The 19,349-nt window shown below is 39.4% G+C and overlaps 1 protein-coding gene across 8 annotated transcripts in view; it reads right to left on the reverse strand.

Annotated features, from left to right (window-relative positions):
- The window catches only part of MKX (mohawk homeobox), a 68,120-nt gene that overhangs the window by 24,467 nt on the left and 24,304 nt on the right, over window positions 1-19,349 (reverse strand). Inside the window, exon 6 of one of the 8 annotated variants that reach the window (XM_027073701.2) lies at window positions 7,516-10,407. The exons of the other annotated variants lie outside the window; for them this stretch is intronic. Within the exon in view, the coding sequence (XP_026929502.1) occupies window positions 10,388-10,407 (20 nt within the window). The 3' untranslated portion in view covers window positions 7,516-10,387. Of the gene's footprint in view, window positions 1-7,515; window positions 10,408-19,349 lie in introns of those variants that run through there. 8 annotated transcript variants of the gene reach the window in all.

Genomic DNA, 19,349 nt, shown 5'->3' on the forward strand with positions numbered 1-19,349 from the left:
CGATCATTATCAATAGCTCTGGGAGGCAGGAAATTTTCTTTCCCTCATTTTACAGATATGGAAATAAATCAGGGAAGCTAGATGATTTATCTAATGTTTCTCTGTTAGTGGTAGAGAAAAAAATATCTGAACCCAGATCTTCAAGGTCTAAAGCCATAACTGGAAGGCATGGACTGAAAACCAAACGCCAGCATCATGCATAATGGGAAAAAACGAGAAGTGTTGCCACAAAGGTCAGAAGCAAGATAAGAATGTACACCTTCATCACTATTATTTAACACTGTACTTGGGGGTGTAAGTCAATGCAATAAGCCAGGGAAACAAACTCACAGCAAAAAGTTCAGAAGGGAGTTAAAACCATCACTGTTTGCATGTGATGCAATTGTATTACTAGAAAACAAGGAAGTCAAGTGAAAAACTCCCCAAAGTAATAAGTAAATTTAAGGTGGTACCAGAGTATAATGTGAACAATTGGAAATTAATGGCATTCTCACATAAAAAAAACAACTAGTTAGAAAGATGCGATGGAAGAAAGGACTCGACTTACGGCAAAACATAAAACCAATAAAATACCTAAGAATAAATTTAAAAAGAAATATTCGAGACCTATTTAGAACATTTTAGAGCCCTACTAATGGCCGCAAAAGAAGACACGGACAGATATACCACATGTTTGGATAAGATGATTCTACATCCTAAAAATATCAATTTTCTGTAATTAATTTGTAAATGTAACACAATTCCAACACAAATAACAAAAGGTTTTTTTGTAGTAGACAAGTTGATCTTAAAGTTAATATGAAAAAATAATCAAGCAACAATATCTAGACAAACTGAAAAAAGAAGAATGAAAGTAAGCACTGCCAGATATTAAACATATTCTAAAGCCTCACTAATTAAAACAGTGTGAGACTGGAACATGAGTAAAAAGAGAATTCAGTAGAGAATAACAGAAAGATAAGATAGGCCCAGTTTAAAATGTGGTATTTCCAACCAGGGAGGAAGGAAAAAGATACATTGATCAATAAATGGCATTAGGCTAACTGAGTAGCTACATGGAAAAAAAGTTGAATATTTTTTTTCACGTCATGTGATACCATATCTCAAACTAAGATGCATTCCAAAGAGAGAAAAGACTAAAGGTAACAATTGAGACCATGGAAACATTAGAAGAAAACTTGTGATACTCCCTTCAAAGTTGTTAAGTGAGAAAGTTCTATTGCTTAAAATCTAGAAGTCATACAGAGAAAAAGTATGAAATGTAATTACATTTTTTAAAGGTGAATGCTTGGGGAAAAATCAAAAGGAAAATAAACACATATATATTTAACCGGGACAAAATATGTGTTACTCACAAGTATCTCCCTACTCCATAAAGTGCTCTTCAAATTAATAAAATATTATCCACAAGAGAATCCCATATCAAAAAGAATATGAATAGATACACACCCAGGAAAAATGAAATTTTGTGACTGGCTTATTTCATTTAAAATAATGTCTTTAAGGTTCATCCATTTTATATCATGTGTCAGAACTTCCTTCCTTCTTAAAGCTCGAATCGTGTAAACACCACATTTGTTTATCCATTCATGTGTCAGCAGACACTGGAGTTGCTTCTACTTTTTGGCTATTGTGAACAATGATATTATGAATGTGGGTGGACAAGTATCTGCTCGAGTCCCTGTTTTCAGTCCTTTTAGATATGTACCCAGAAGGAGAATTCCTGGATCATGTGGTAATTCTATTTTTGCTTTTTATGAAGAATTAGCATACTGTTTTCTATAGGGGCTGCCCTGTTTTGTATTCCCACCGGTGGTGTACAAGGGTCCCAATTTTTTCACATCCTCGCCAATAGTTGTTAATTTTTTTTAAATGCTTATTTATTTTTGAGTGAGAGAGAGAGAGAGAACACAAGCAGACAGGGGCAGAAAGAGAGAGGGAGACACAGAATCTGAAGCAGCCTCCAGGCTCTGAGCTGTCAGCACAGAGCCCGATGTGGGGCTTGAACTCATGGACTACAAGATCATGACATGAGCCAAGTCGGACGCTCAACCGACTGAGCCACCCAGGCATCCCCAATTTTTTTTTTTTGATAGTAGCTATCCGAATGGGTATGAAGTGGTACCCCATTGTGGTTTTGATTTGCATTTCTCTAATGTTGAGCGTCTTTTCATGATTTGCCATTTGTATATCTTCTTTGGAAAAATGTCTATTCAAGTCCTTTGCCCAGTTTTTAATCGGGTTGTATTTTGTTGCTGAGTTGAACAGTCTAACTTTTATATAAAATAGGGAAAATAATAACTTATATTCATATTTTCTTTTAAATATATAAGGAATCTCTGCAAGGGCACATTAAAAGTCAAATATTTAAAAAATGTACTTAGATGACATCCCTCTGTTACATATTTATAGCGTCCTGTATTTCTTTGTAGTATTTGGCACACCTCTTTGTTCAATGCTTGTTTCCCACAATATGCTGTCTGTCATGTTCATTGTTTTAGCTCCACGTAGCAGTAAGGATTCTTACTGATTCTTTGTTAACAGACTCACTAACTGATGAAGAGAGTCATTTATCACGTTAGAACATATTATGTTATGAGGATGCTAAACTGTCAGATTACAAACAGTAGTAGTCATGTTGGAAAGCAGAAGGAAGGACCTGAGGGAATTAAGCAGTAAGCTCAGGGTTGCGTTATGATTTTTGTGTGCTCTAGGTACCTTTGTCTTTGCATACTCTTTCCTACATAAAAAAATGTTAAAGTTATATATATGTGTGTATGTGTGTGTGTAATGCTTATTTGTTTTTGAGAGAGAGACAGAGTGTGAGGAGGGGAGGAGCAGAGAGAGAGGGAGACACAGAATCCAAAGCAGGCTCCAGGCTCCGAGCTGTCAGCATGGAGCCCCATGCAGGGCTCAAACTCACAAACCACAAGATCATGACCTGAGCCGAAGTAGGACGCTTGACCGACTGAGCCACCCAGGCACCCATGTTAAACTTATATTTTATGACTCCATCAACATATTGATGTATGTAAGCCACGTTTCCTATATATGCATTACTATTATGTTCATTTTTCTTTTGATTTTAAAAGAAATTAAAATGGAAGTATTTCCATGGGTCCTAGGCTTTGTGCTACTGTGGGAAGTTGGCTCTCAGAGAAGTAACCAAGGAAAAAGTAGTGGATGTGAAGTATTTTTCTTAAAGGAAGCAGGCTTATGATACCAAAGACTTGGTCCTGGGGGATGAGAGGAAACATAAGTATGCATGAGCCCAGCATGCACAAAGACAGGTAAAAGAAACACAAATTCAATAATATTGGGGCTCATCTTCCCTGCTCCCGCACGACTGTTCCTTGGCCCTCTCAGACAATCACTTGCCACAGTAGTTGGCATCCACCAGCACCAAATATGGGCGAATCTTGCAAAACTAACTTAGTAAGTTTTGAATTTCAAAGACAATGAAAAATAAAATAGAACTTTCTTCCCACCCTACTCTCTAAAATGTTCCTTTAGTTAAATCACTTGAAATTTCAAGGGAAATTTATTTTAAAAACAACTCTTCTTTTCTAAATGGAAGCTTATAGTCTATAAAAAAATTCTATTTGAAAGCATAGTGACTCATGTTGTACATGTGCAGATGAAGTTAAAGTGGCCTGTGCGTGATTCCGTCAGAAATGAGCAGCAATAAAACCAAGGTCAACTCTGCACCCTTAAAAAGATGGAAAAGTGGATAATACTACCTTCTGTAAATTTTCTAAATAATTTTCTCCTACAGTCCATGAAGAGGGAAACTATTACCTCTCTTCACTGATTTAAAGAATTTTTTTTAAGAAATTCTTCCAACCCGAGAATATTAAAGTATTTAACACCTAGTGTGACATGAACAGCAGCCACTTAGAAGAGATGTTGGCTGTACAGAAAGGGGCCACTGGTACACACTGTCGGGTGTTTTATGCTTTGTTGTAGAAAAAACTTGGCTTCCAACCTCACGTGTTCTTCCCTCTGGTTTAGTTCACTGACCATCACAAAGTCTTTAAAAAAAATTTTTTTTTATTTTGAGAGAGACAGAGAGAAAGAGAGAGAGACAGAGTGGGGCAAGGGCAGAGAGACAGACAAGGGGAGAGAGAATCCCAAGCAAGCTCCGTGCTGACAGCATGGCTCCGTCTCACCAACTGTGAGATCATGACGGAGCCGAAATCGAGAGTCCGATGCTTAACCGACTGAGCCACCCAGGCTCCCCACAAGGCCTTTGATCTTTTACCTAAATCTATACAGAACCTATATTTTTCTTGTGAACCATTCATTTATGCAGCCATTCATTCATCTATGCATTTTCTTTATACCTTAACACACACACAAAATCAACTACAGATCAGTTTTGTTGGGTGCTAGGGATGAATGAGACAGAACCTGTATTTTAAGGAAGTCAAAATGTAAGAAGGGCAACAAACTCGTTCTTTCCTTCACACTGATTTCTGGCAGTTCTGGTGACAAGAACAAAGGTGAGCTACAGATGTGGCTCCCTACCACATGCATGAACGGCCATGAAGATAGCAGGGTTTCTTTAAGAGTAGAATTCTGTGCTCGTCCGGAGTGGACTGAAGGTGTATCAACCAGTTTTCAGCCAAACAGAACTCTCACTTCCTTATCTTTGACGTCTCTTCCTTGACAATCACAGGTTGTAATGAGAAGCTCTTTCCCTAACTTGCTGCCTACAGCCACCACAAAGGCACTGCTGTCCAAAAGAATCACAGTGTGAGCCACACACGCAAACTACATAAGCAATTTTCAGTTTTCTAGTAGCCACACTTAAAAAAAGTAAAAGGTAAAAGATAAAAATTATTTTAATAAAATATTTTTTATCTCAATATAGCCCCAGATATTATCATTTCAACATCCGATCAATATAAAAAGCAATGATATATTTTCCATGCTTTGTCCCCCCATACATTTAAACACATTTCAATTTGGATTAGTCACATTTTAAGTGCTCAGTACCCTCATGTGACTAGAGGCTGCTATATTGGACAGCACAGTTCTAAGCGACTCCAGATAGAGAGTGGACACATGAACCACTCTATGAGTCATTCCTTAACTCTCACAGTGATATAGTGAATTCCAAGGAATCTTCAAAAGTACAGAAAATGTGCATAGTTTCCTACAGCATTCCTGTGAAAGCAGAGATTCCTAGAATTGTCCCACAATGAAAAAGCTGAAGATAAGACAGGGCTTGACTATGGCCATATATTTTGCTTTCTATTTTTAATCCCTGGTTTAAAGAAACCTCTTATTCCAGATTCACTGCTAACTGGTCACGATGACCATTTCCGCTTTTTACCAGCTTATCTTCAGTTTCTGCATTAGTACGAGAAGGAAAGATTCCTTGATGTTGTTGACTCGGGGCACATTTCAATACGCTCTTTTCCCCTTCACAGTCCCTTCTTATCTTATTTATGGGACTCTGGGAGAAGACTGAACAAGGCTTATAAAAGGCTTATACGTAAGCCCCGTACTACTCAATAAATAAAGAATATCAGTTTAAAGACACACCCGCACTACTCAAGATGGAATCCACAAATTCCTTCAAGAGCCTATTCAGGCCTAACTTGTCAATAATTCCCGGTATTTAAAAATTCTCTGATCCTTTGGCATGCAGAACGTGGCCTGGAAATAAGAGCCATTCTTCAGTTCTTTAAAAAAAATTTTTTTTCAACGTTTATTTATTTTTGGGACAGAGAGAGACAGAGCATGAACGGGGGAGGGGCAGAGAGAGAGGGAGACACAGAATCGGAAACAGGCTCCAGGCTCTGAGCCATCAGCCCAGAGCCTGATGCGGGGCTCGAACTCACGGACCGTGAGACCGTGACCTGGCTGAAGTCGGACGCTTAACCGACTGCGCCACCCAGGCGCCCCCTTCAGTTCTATTCTGATTTTCCCTTCTTCCTTCAGCCCTTTCCTTTCTCAAGTAACTTTTCAAGTGTTCTTTTCCCCACATCACTATGGAGTGTTTTTTGGAGGTTTCTCCTCTAGATTTTCTTTCCTATTATACATTTCCTCTGCCTTTCTATTTCTGATACCTTTATTTTTTATACCTGGAATGTAATCATATTTATACTTTCTATCTTTGCTCTAGATTATTCTCTCTCAAAATCAGATTCCCTAGCTCTGTGTAAAGATAGAGTTATCTGATGCATAGTCAAATATTAAGACAGTCCTTTCTTCCCAGGAAAGAAGTTTACATATAGTTTACCTCAAGTACCCAAATTTAAAAGATCAATGGTTAAAACAAAGAGGTGAATGAAGTGACTTTTGACTCTGGCTGAGTCTTTTTATAACAGCAGAAAGAATTTGAAGAAAATAGTCTAATTCTGATGAGCTGGTTAGAGAAGGCAAAATGTGTCTGAACTTGCTCCTTTATTTTAACATCCCCCCCAGCCTTCCTCTGGTTGATCGGTCAGAGAGTAAGCTAAGGATCAGGGAATCACAGAAGCTACTCCAGTGCTTGTGGGAAACATGCACAGGGCCTGATTTCCAGTTTGAAGATTTCTACCTCATCAACACAAGGTTATAATGACATTTCTGGTCTACCCCTAAGTCCATACCTCTGCCAGTTTCTCAACAAAAATGTTCACTAGTGATATTTCTAAGTCCCATCGTGGGACTGAACGGGATGTTTCCTTCAGAAATACGATACACTGTAGCCCAATCCTATCCCTGCTTTCAAGTAAGATGAAAATCTTTTTGTCCTGCTCAATCGCAGGTAAGAACAAGACTATACATGCTAGATAACCTTGGAAATGGAAATAGAATGAAAGCAGCAATGCTTTAAAATCACAGACCATCAACAACAAGGGAAAACCTATCACTGGGGGAAAGAATGTATCTCTTAGAATAACACAGTTTCAAATTGGGATCAAATGGAAGAAATTATCTAATCTACTCCTTTCTTAAAATACTATCCAGGGGCACCTGGGGGGCTCAGTTAGTTAAGCGACTGACTTTGGCTCAGGTCATGATCTTGCAGTTTGTGAGTTTGAGCCCCACATCGGGCTCTGCTGACAGCTCAGAGCCTGGAGCCTGCTTCAGATTCTGTGTCTCTCCCTCTCTCTCTCTACCCCTCCCCTGCTTATGCTCTATGTCTCTCTGTCTCTCAATAATAAATAAATGTTAAAGAAAAAATTTTTTAAATCACTATCCATTTTTTTACACCATTTTCTATTCCTATATTATGTTCTTGAGTTTTCCTCATCATATATGTATCATTTTCTTAAAGAACATCTCATGAATCAAAGTGTTTTCTGTTGGATTCATTGATTTGTTTTCTTCTTTTCCCCAGAAGCTTCAATACCACCCTCAGTTTCCCGACTGGCCAGGGGGATGGAATGGGCAAGTCCATTACAGAGATGACCTCCACACCAGCTGTCCTGACCTGGATCCAACCCCATGGAGGTCGTGAGAGCACCCTGTGCCTAATCATCAACTCTGCTCCAAAGAGGAACTCCGAGAAAGTTCTAAACTCACACAGCCCCAAGGAGACTAGAAACTCCAGAACTATCTTCAACTGGGGTTCCAAACCTAGGGGTAATAATGGTTGGGTTTTAAGGAATCCTTGAGACTCTGAAAATTATACAGACTTAGAGCTGAAGAAGAGAAGCTCCCATTTAATATCACAAATACCTTATAAGGAAAGGGAAGGGAAGGAGCCCCAAGGCCCCTTAGGTTTGCTTAGCATCCTGGTGGGTGGGTTTGAGCATGCAAAGGTAGGCCTGGAACAGAGTTTGGGAGCTGAAGCTGGAGACAGCTGGATTACACTTACACTGAGTGAAAAGAACTTGGAGCGTTTGAGGCAACTGGGGACCTAGGGGGTAGCAGGAAAGGGGGGGAAGGAGGAAGCGTGAAACTAGTGAGATGCTGTTAGGCTGTGGACCACACAACAGGAAGGGAAGACTCCCATGTGGGCTGTCTAAAGGACACTTAAGAACAAGGAAAAGTAGTGCTCCGTATGACTGCTGCGATATAAGTCCCTCCTCCATTCCCTCCACATGGTGCATACGGTCTGCTACATGCATGCGTCTCCTGAGAGTGGAAGGCCTTGCTGGCACTTGAGGAAGGGAGTACATCTCATATCTGAATCAGTGTGATGCACAACAGGGACTGCATATGTGGGATGGCAAAGTAATCCATAAACTGAACATAGTTTGGAAAGTACATGGCGACAGATGCTTTGAAGACAGAACCCTCAGGCATAGTCAGAAATCCTCAGAAGGGCTCAATCTTACATAGCATGAATAAAGTGTGTCCAAGAGAATCCTCCTGAGATCTAAAGAATCAGAGAAAGCTCTTCTGCCACGTGGGTCACACTACAGTGTGGGGTGGGGAGAGTGGATGTGAGTTCCACTGGAGAAGGATCCGAAGCTTTTTATCCAGTTTTCAAAGCAGCCCGTGTACAAAAGGGGGAACAGCTCCAAATAAGTTAAGAGTCACTGCTTTGGAGAGTTCTACTCCATAAATGATTTTTTATTTTGAGTGCACTTCACCAGGATGGAAAACACCGTAAAATCAAGTGGAAAGAGCCTGAAAGAGTTGCTGAGAGACTCAACTTCTCTTTCTGGCTCTGCCATTAAGTAGCTATGTATCAGTGGGTCACTCCCTCCCACTCCGCGAGAAAGCAGGAGTAATTATCCTTATTTTTACCACGCAGAGTTGTAGTGGCGATCAAACGAAATAACAGATGTTCATGTACTTTCTAAAGTACATAGAGCAACACAATATATTATTAGCTCTAATCTGGCATTAGAGTTGCTAACCTAATACCAGAATAGTAAGTACAAAAATGACCTTAGTAAAAATATTTTTACAATTCAATCATGGATACGATCCCCTTTTCTTGCCATAATAAACAATGGGATTCTGCTTTAAAGGATATTTTTATCGTGCATCCAACTTGTGGAGTCTCACTGGGTTCTAGCTTCACTTGACAACTTCTATTTTGTGACTCTTCTGACCTACTGCCTTGCTCCTCTGCAGGCGAGCACGTCAAACTTGTGCACAGGAAAAAGAGGTTTTGCTTGCTTCATCTACGCATGGCAACGGGGCATGACATTTGATCTCAACACAGGGATTAAGTCATTCACAAGCAGAGCCCAAAGGGAGGAACAGCTCCAGAAAAACAACCAGCCTTGCTGGTACTACAACGTCCAGAAATTCACAGTCGCTTCTGCTACAGTTATAATTTGTAGTCTGTCTGGCCCTGAGAAATCCAACTGCAGTCTCTGTGGTTTAAATAAAATGTATCTACAGCAGCTTGGAGCCATGTTTTAAAATGTTCCATGTTATTTTAGTTCAAGGACAAGCTTTTAAAATTAAAAGAAAACTTTGGCTTTAATTATAGATTACAAGTGAGGGTTTTATTTTTTCTTTTTTATAAAGGAATGCTATTGAGTCCAACTTTTGGGGAAAGCATTTAAAACAAAAAAATTAATTCTTCCCCTGAAGTAACAATCTTCATTAATACAGGAAGATCAAACACCGAGAACATACGCTCACATGTAAAGACATTTTTTGTGGTTTGAAAACTAGGATAGTCACAGTGTATGTACTCAGTATGATATTTTCCAGTAACTTCAGTTACATTTCACAGCCAGGATGCAATATTTTAATAGGCATTACTGCTGACACAGTGACAGACCTAATAAAAGGCAGTTGATATTGTTGTTTAACCTTAAATGTAAGAAAGAACCAATATCTCACAATATAAACTTAAGAAGCAGAAGCTGAGTTACATTGTTCATATAACACAAGGATTCAGTGCAGGCGTCTGAAAATACCAAGTGTCTACACTATCCTCAAAACTTGGTTTAATTTAAATCTAATGTTTGTGAAATGTATCTATTCTGCAATTCAAGGCACAATTTTTCTGTGGATTTATATAGAGTGGCTTCAAGTAGAAGCCACTAGCAGGGGCTGTAAGGGAAACCCTAGATGTCCACCCCAGGCTCCAGGCAAGTGCCGGCTCCTTTCCTGCCTCAGCATTCTGGGGCCACTCAGGATGTTACAGGAAGGGCTCTGACTGTAGCCCAGCTCATTTTCTCAACATATTTGTTTCCACTTCTAAAGGAACAGGTCCCTGTAATAAAGGGCCCATATCACCCCTGCCCTGTGTGATTGCTGGGGAAGGAAGATAATTCCTTCTCCACATGTTTGGACTCCACAGCTCTCAGGGAGATTGCTTCAGGCAGATGCTTGCTTCCCTCTGGCCACTGTTATGTCCCTGGATTCCTTCTCCTCTCTATAGAGATGCTCTGTGCTTCTTCCTGGGAGTCTATGGCCTGAGTGCCATTGCCTCTCCTACAGAGAAAGCTCTGTCCTCATGACATCATCTCCAGCCTTAAATGTCCGACGGGGACCCTGAAAGAAAGAGGCTGCACTGCGGTACGATAAAGGAAGTGATGACATAAATTCTGGACTGAAGGTTGTAGCCAAAGATGAAGGAGCCACAAGGCTGACACTAATCTTCTGGAATGGGGACACGATTAGGATGGCCCAGAGAAGCCAAGGAGTCTCCTTTGAAACTCTCGCACACATTCAATTGCTTAGAGATTTACAAGTTCTGCTTTCAAAATACCATGTGGGAAATGGGGGATGATAACGGTACCTATTTCACGGGGATCTTATGAGGATTAAGTAAGAAAATGCATGTCAAGTACTTAGCACAGTGCCTAGCACTTGATAAGTGCCCAGTGATTACCAGCTATTATTACTATCATTGTTATGCCCCAAACTATTTAGACCATGCTGTTTTCATCTCATGGTGGGGAATTCCCCACAGCATAAGGACATAGGCTCCTTTGGAGGTAACAAAAGGGAGCCAGGAGGTAGAAGGTGGCTTAGAAAAGGAGGCAGGAGGATCTCCCAAGGATAAACTACAATCTTTGTAACTTTCCCTAGGTATGTGAAAAAATAAAGGACAGTTGTGCAGAGCAAGGTTTTAGAGTCAAACAGATCTGATCTCAGATCCTGGCTCTGCAACATCACAGCTTATGTGGGAAAATTCTGCTAAGTCTGTTCTCTCAAACCAAGGATAGTACAACATAGATCATAGAACTACTGTGGGGGCTGAATAAGATAGCACATGAGGGTAATGCACAACACAAACACATTGTAAGTGTTCAATAAATGGCAGCTGCTGTTACTATGTGTAGTCAACATTCATCATCCCACTGGTAACCATTTAGGCATCTACCTTAGAAATACATTGTCAGGGGGCACCTGGGTGGCTCAGTCGGTTAAGCATCTGACTTTGGCTCAGGTCATGATCTCGTGGTTTGTGAGTTTGAGCCCCATGTTGGGCACTGTACTGACAGCTCAGAGCCTGGAGCCTGCTTTGGATTCTGTCTCCCTCTCTCTCTGCCCCCCCCTCTCAAAAATAAATGAACATTAAAAAAAAAAAAAAGAAATACACTGTCAGTTGTCTGATGGTTGCCAGAATGTTAAAACGTCAGCCTCATGTTATGAGATAAAAGCATTGTTAAGGAAAGCAAAACTAACCAAATGTATAAAGGGAATACATATGTGTGATTTTTGTGCTCATATGTAACTAATTATGTAAATCTCAACTAATTTATTTAGACAAGATTTGATTACCCATTTTAAAGACCGTCCATACCAAAAGCATTTAAAGCAGTATATTTTTCATACGTGATAATCAAAAGATCACACTAATGATAATGCTTGTTGTCTAAACTTTCGAGGTTGAATGGGCAAAATCTTATCTAAATCCCCATAACTGAGTGATCTCTGCTGGGATAGGCAGAATTTTGCCCCCATGAGTTTTCTTCCAGGATCACATCTGTGAATATGTTACACTACATGTTAAAAGCAGTGCTGCAGATACAATTAGGATGATCGATCAGTTGACCTTAGAATATGGAGATTATCCTGGATTATCTGGGTGGACTCAGTTAAATCACATGTGTCCTTTAACTCAGAGTGTCTCCTGTGGGGGTGCAGGGCAGAGAGATTCAAGTGTGAGAAGGAACCTATGTGCTGTTGCTGGTTAGAAAATGCGGGGGACCAGACAGAGGAATGGGCAGCCTCTAGAAGCCAAGAGTCAAAGAAGTGGGGACCTCAGTCCTACAACTACAGGGAAATGAATTATGCCAAACCTTAAGTAAGCTTGTGAGTGAGCTCCTGTCCAGTACCCCCAGCTAAGAGCCCAGTGTGACTGGCACCTTGATGTCAGCCTAATGAGACTCTGAGCAGAGAATCCAGTCATGAATGCCACACTTCTGACCTACAAAACTCGGAGATAATTAATGGTGTTAAGTTGCTGTTTGTGGTAATTTTTATTTTTAATTTTAGAGACAGAGAGGGTGCATGAATGGGGAGACGGTCAGGGGGAGAGAAGAGAGAGAGAGAGAGAGAGACAGACAGAGACAGAGAATCCCGAGCAGGCTCCATGCCCAGCACAGACCCCAACACGGAGCTAGATCCCACGACCCTGGGATCATGACCTGAGCCAAAATCAAGAATCAGATGCTCAACCGACTGAACCCACCCAGGCGCCCCTGTTTGTGGTTGTACCAAGAGAAAACCAACACCTAGGCATAAGAACTGTTCTTTGCTTTATAACCACAGCTATCCCTTTTGAATCTGTCATGGTTAATTAATTTAAAAATATTCATTTCCTGACTGTGACAAAAAGCTGTCTATTCCTAGTAATGTACATGCCATGATCTCAAGCTGGCCTTCTGGCATTTCTCTCACCCTTCTTAGTTTCAAGGCCTTCACTCCATATTTTCTTAGAATAAGTGCTTGGATATACTGCTGCCCGTTAGCATATTCGACAGAGGCTGTACAGGATCGTTGGAAAAGAAAGCCCTTCAAATCTCTATCTTCCAGGAAAAGCCTTCTTGTGAGGGAGGCAGTGCCTGCAACGTCTGGCTAAGAATCGTGTCTTATGTGTACCGCTTACTCTCTCTGTCCAACACAGGATATCGACCAGTGATGGTAGGTAAAGCCCTCGACCTCATCAGTATGATTCGAGTGCGTCAAAGCCTATACCAAAGCATTTGCTATCTAATTCGGGGAAGGACCCACCCAGTGTTACAGAGACAGCCTAACACAATGACAATTAAGTTACCATAAGCAAAAGACTCTGAAAATGTTAGGTGTTCCAATAAAAGAGGGTGCTGCTCTAGGAAAGATACTGGGAACAGTGGTCTATTTTATATTAATTACTGTATAAATAGTACAGTTTCCACATGTTGACAGCTGGACAATCAAGCATATCCCTGAGGGAAGAAAGAAAACTCATAGAAAAGTATTCTGTGGTCAGTCCATCACTGCCCAGAGACATGGAAATGTGGCGAAATATTCAGTCAGCTTAGCCACAGTTGAACAAACTGAGGAAGAATCTGGATAGCAGAGCCCTGAACAAAGACCATGCCCTTTACTGTTTAAAAAAAAAAAAAAGAAAAAGTAGAGAGAAAGAGGAGAGAGTGAGGGAAGAAGGAAAGGAAGGAAGGAAGGAAGGAAGGAAGGAAGGAAGGAAGGAAGAAGGAAGGAAGTAGGAAGGAAGGAAGGAAGAAAAAAGGTATTAGAGAAAGTTGAGATATTTTGATATTTTCAAAATAAATAACATGCAAATTTTAATATGCAATTCATTAATATGATATTTTTGAAATATAACCCTTTCCCTCTCACAGTATATTTTGATGTATAACTTTAATCAGCTACATTTATCGCACTAGCTAAAAATTATTAAAGCAATCCAAGTACAAAAGGGTAAAAGAAACCAATCTGAACCATATGATTTTTTAATGCTCCATTAATTAATAATTTTGCTTGAAGGAAAGATTGACAAAAAGAAATGGAATTCTTTAGCTCCTTGTTTTTACTTAAAAATTCCCAACAGTATTCACTCAAACAAAGGACTTAAGTTCTCCACTGGAAGGATAAAAAGAAAAGTTAGTTCTAGCATATCCTGCCACATGCTTAACTACAGGGTAAAGCAGTATCTATTCAGATTCTAATCACATCCTAGAAGTGTAGTATTTATTAGGTTGAAGACTGCCAAGTACTACTATATCATAATTACAGACATTTTTTAATTTAAATTATATTTAGCTCTTTAATTCAAGCACTGTAGTTTGGAAAGTGTTACCCATCAAAATGTGTCATGTTTACGTACATGAAACCTAGCAAGAATTTTCCAGGAGTTCCCATGTTCCATTTTGTATATAATTACTCTTTATTCATTACTCCTTTGATATTCAGAATCTATGCATAATTCTGAATGTGTGCAAACTCCCACTAAAAACTATCAGCAACAAACATCTTTTATAATGAAATCACTTACTAACAGTCTGTATTACAGAGTTCCCTTTAAGATGGTGCACTCAATAAGCTTTATTTACTTTTCTCTCAAAATCCCGTTAAAACTACAGAATGTAAATTTAAAAACAGATAAATGCCAAGCAGTGCTCGAAAACAATAAAGGGCACCGTCGTCAAATCAGAAAAGTTGAAAAATTCATGAAAGATGAAATGGCATTAAACTGATGAGGAAATCTAAACAGAGAACCACAACTCAAAACAGGTGGAGATCAAGACTGTGGCAAAGTGTTAGCTGCTTTTCCCAACAGGGAAGGTACTGCAATTCAGCAGTTCACAGAGAATAAAAGTGGGCCACAGGAAGAATCATGAAGGTCACCAGTTAAAGCACAGACATCAGGGGGCACCTGGGTGGCTCAGTTGGTTAAGCGTCCGACTTCGGCTGAGGTCATGATCTCACAGTTTGTGAGTTCGAGCCCCGTGTTGGACTCTGTGCTGACAGCTCGGAGCCTAGAGCCCGCTTCAGATTCTGTGTCCCCCTCTCTCTCTGCCCCTCCCCTGCTCACGTTCTGTGTCTGTCTCTCTCTCTCAAAAATAAATAGACATCTTAAAAAAATTAAAAAAAAAAAGAAGTAGAGAGTAGAAATTCAGGTAACCTCTAATCTCTATAGGGGTTGTGACTGCTATGAAAAAGGAATAAGATGTTCTTGGAAAACAAAAACATGATACCAAAATTAAAAGAAAGACTGCAGCAGAAAGGTTGATCAGTAGAATGGATGGGGCAAAGCTGAAGACCAAGCAAGAGATCTGGAAGGTGAAGACGAGGCAGCTGTAAATGACGTGGAAGGGAAAGATGAGAAAAGGTGTAAGAGGAAGAATAGAGAACCAAGGGATCCCAGACCAAGATGATTTCACAGGTGAACTCGCTCCAATCTTCAAGGCATGCAGCAGAAAAGCTAATCCTTACTTTGTTTAAACTTTTCCAGAGCAGAAAAAAGATGAAGAACTTTCTAGCTCATTCCACAAGACTGGCATACCTGGAATATCAAAATTGTGCAAGGAGAGCATTAGAAAAAAAGAAAACTATAGACAAAGCTCACTTGAGAATTTTGATATAAAATGGCTAAATAGTTAATGAATCAAATCCAGAAATATATTAAAATAATGATACACTGTGATGGAACAGAATTTTTCCCAAGGATTTAAGGAAATTTAAACACTAGGAAATTTACTCAATATAAGTAGGTTAAAAGGGACAGTCAAATGGTATTAAAAATTGTGGGATTAGTGTCTGATAATTACAATAACCTATTTAGTTATGAGTGTGTTTTGGGAGTGGGGAGAATCTCTTATTAAATAATCTAGGAATGAGAAGGGGATCCTTACTCTGATAAAGTGATTATATCAGAAATTTTCTGCAAACATTGTACTCAATGGTAAAATATAAGAATAGAAAAATATAAGAAATATAAGAATATAAGAAATATAAGATAAAATATATAATATTCATATATATATATAAGAAAAATATAAGAAAAACTCCCTTTAAAGCCTGCCATCACTACAACATTGTTTTGGAAAATTTGGTCAATGGAATGTAACTGCTGAAGGGAAGGAGGAAGGGAAGCAGAGACAAGAGGAAAATAAATATATAAAACTGTTACTATCTGACAGTTATATGCTTGTGTGTACTCTGACAATATTATATCAATATTATATATCAATTACATATTATATCAATATTATATAAGAAAAATGTACAAAATCCAACAGATTTCCTACATATCCATGATAACTATTATAATATGTAATAGATAAGAACTCATCCAGAATGGAAACAATAAGAATAACAAAATAAAACATCTAATAATTAAAAAAATTTTTTTTAACATTTATTCATTATTGAGACACAGAGAGAGAGACAAAGCACGAGCATGGGAGGGGCAGAGAGAGGGGGAGACACAGAACCTGAAGCAGGCTCCAGGCTCTGAGCTGTCAGCACAGAGCCCGACGCAGGGCTCGAACCCACGAGCAGTGAGATCATGACCTGAGCTGTAGTCAGACGCCTAACCGACTAAGCCACCCAGGTGCCCCGAAACATCTAATAATTTAATGAGAAATATGCAAACTCTATGTAAAGAAAACTATAAAAAATTATTGAATGTCCTGAAAAATAATCAGAATAAGTGGAAAAATATACTATGTTCCTGAGTGGAAAGACTTGGTATAGTAAGGATAAAAATATTCCCCAAATTAATACATAAATTCAATGTAATCCCAAATGAATTTCTAATGAAATTTTTAAAATGGAACTTGTCAATCTTATTCCAAAGTTCAACTGGAAAGGCAAATTCAAGAGACTTGATGAGAATATTTTGAAAAAATTGCAAGCGGACATACCTTGCCATATGTCAAAATGCACAATAAGGCTACAGTCATGAAAACAGTGTGCTACTGATGTAGAGTGTTTTAAAAAGTTTGGCGGAATACATTAGAGTCTAGAAATAGACACATATAAAGGAAGGTAGAGTATACTAACGGTAGCATTTCTTTTCTTTTTTTTTTTAATGTTTATTTTTTCAGAGAGAGAGAGAGAGAGAGAGAACGAGCAGGGGAGGGGCAGAGACAGAGAGAGACAACACTGACAACAGCAGAGTCCGACGCAGGGCTTGAACTCAACCAACTGTGAGATTATGACCTGAACCTAAGTTGTAAGTTTAACCGACTGAGCCACCCAGGCGTCCCTAAAGGTAGCATTTCAAGTCAGTAAGGAAATGTGGAAGTGCTCGATAAATTGTATTGGAACAGATCGTGTTGGGGAAAAACCAGAAGCCAGATCTTTACTTCACATAACTTACAAAAAATTGTAGGTAGATTATAATTATACAAGTGTACAATTAAAATAATAAAAGTAGTAGAAGAAAATGTAAAAGCGAACTTTTATAATCTTGGGACAGGTATTCCTAAAAGTGACACAAGACATAAAGAACACATTGCCATATTTAATCATAAGCCCTTTCCCCTGTTGGCCTCCTTACCCACTCAGGGCCCAATACCCTCCTTGGGCAAGGTCCTTTACCTGCCACCATGGGGGCTTACTATAGCCATGCCCCCTGAAGCTCCTTTGAAATGTTTCTGAGCTTGGAGCCCAAGTCCTGGTTCTAATAGTGACAAAATGGTATGCATTTAACTACGACTTTCTGTCAACCGTGGGCTTCCTTTTCTCCCTATGCATTTCATAGAATCCCTGATTATCAAAGGCAGAAGGCAATGACGCGTCCTCATTTGACAGCTGAAGGAAGGAAGGCCCCGGTGAATAAAGAGACTTGCCTTGGAACACATCCTCAGTTGCTCGCAGTTCTGGCTAAATACAGTGCTCCCAGTTTCTAAGGCAGATCTGCTCTCTCCACATGATAACTTCCTGTGGCCTAATCTATAAGTGGGTAATCTCAGGTCAGGTAAGGAGGCTGACTACAGAGAAAATCTAGACCCAGCAAAGTCATTTTCCAAACCACATACGAAACAGTAGGGATTTAACTATAGCCAAGATACAGATTAAACTTGTATTGTTTCAACAGAGTCTCTACTCAGACCTTTACACTGTCATTTTAATAAAGCACCTAAGAGACAGGATGTGGTCAAACAGAACATAGATAGGTCATTTGTCTTTATTGTTCTTCTCTGAGCTTCCTACTAGCATTTCACTGAGTGTGTATGTTAGAGGGTAGGGATTAGGAATGGTATTTGGGGGTTGGTAATATGTCATGAAATCATAAAGTTGAGCTTTTTTATATTTTCCTAATGAGAGGAAAGTTATTGTAACTATAAACTAAATTTTACTGCTTCAATCATAGTAACCATGAAATAGTCCTCAAACACCTTTCAAGATAGTTGAAAATTACTATTCCAGATGATTTATGTTTATACTTTTTAAAGCACAATTTTAAGGAAAAAATATAAATAAATAAATCTGAAGGAAAAAAGTACACAGGTTAGATAAACCAGAGGCCCCATGGGTTATGAGTAAATCTGAACTGGTGCCATATTTCTGAAAAGGACTAAAGTAAAGGAACCCAGGAGACACAGTAAAAACTAAGACACGACCAATTGCACTACTGACAAGGTTGTGAAAAAAACTCCTTGATCCAGCTGGATAGATTTAGCAGCTCAGAAAGAATTAAAGGAGGGAGGGAGCGAGAAGGAGGGAGAGAGGGAGAGGGAGGGGGAGAGAGAGAGAGAGAGAGACAGAGACAGAGAACAAACACCAAGACAAAAAATGCAGTCAAGACAAGGATAAAAGAAAATGCAACACAATGGCTCTCCACCTCAGTTGCAAACTAGAGAAGGCTATGTGGGTTCTCAAGTAGCCACAATATTGCAACCATCTTGCTTGGAGTTAGCCTGAGACATCACACCAAAGGCACATGGCACCAAGCAGCTTCTGGCCAGGGATTTTACATTTAGAAATGTAAGACCCAGTAACATTTAAGGAATTCTCCCTCCTGCCAGATAGCCATCCTCTTGCCCCGAAGCCATGTGACAAATGATCCTGAATACCACGTTGCCTTTTATGCATCTGTTGTCTAAATCAGTGTAGAAACTGGAAGGAGAGACTGAATTCTGGCCCTTAGCAAAAGGGTACATTTTAGTGTCATAATGACAGTTTTGGCAGAATGGGGCATTCTTACTTGAAATGTCTCTGCCATACTGAGAGCTTTGTCCACCATAACCTGAGTCTGGCTCAGTCAAAGGGACTATCAGTTCTAAATTTTAAATGCATGAGCAACTATGTAAAAATTTAAAGAGCAAACTGTTTCTTGGACATCCCATTTCATGAATGTCTCTGATCACCTTTCAGCACTTGCAAAGTTTTCGTTTTCATTTGTGCTGTTTGCCAGTTTAATGTTATATCACCCAAATACTCCTCTCAAAGTCACCGTTTAAAGTTTTTTGTTCTCTTTATCGCTTGATCAAAGGTAAAACGGTTTTTGCGTACTGTGTGTGTGTGTGTGTGTG

This window comes from Acinonyx jubatus, chromosome B4 (genome assembly GCF_027475565.1).
Source record: "Acinonyx jubatus isolate Ajub_Pintada_27869175 chromosome B4, VMU_Ajub_asm_v1.0, whole genome shotgun sequence".
In the NCBI taxonomy this organism is placed as follows: Eukaryota; Metazoa; Chordata; class Mammalia; order Carnivora; family Felidae; genus Acinonyx; species Acinonyx jubatus.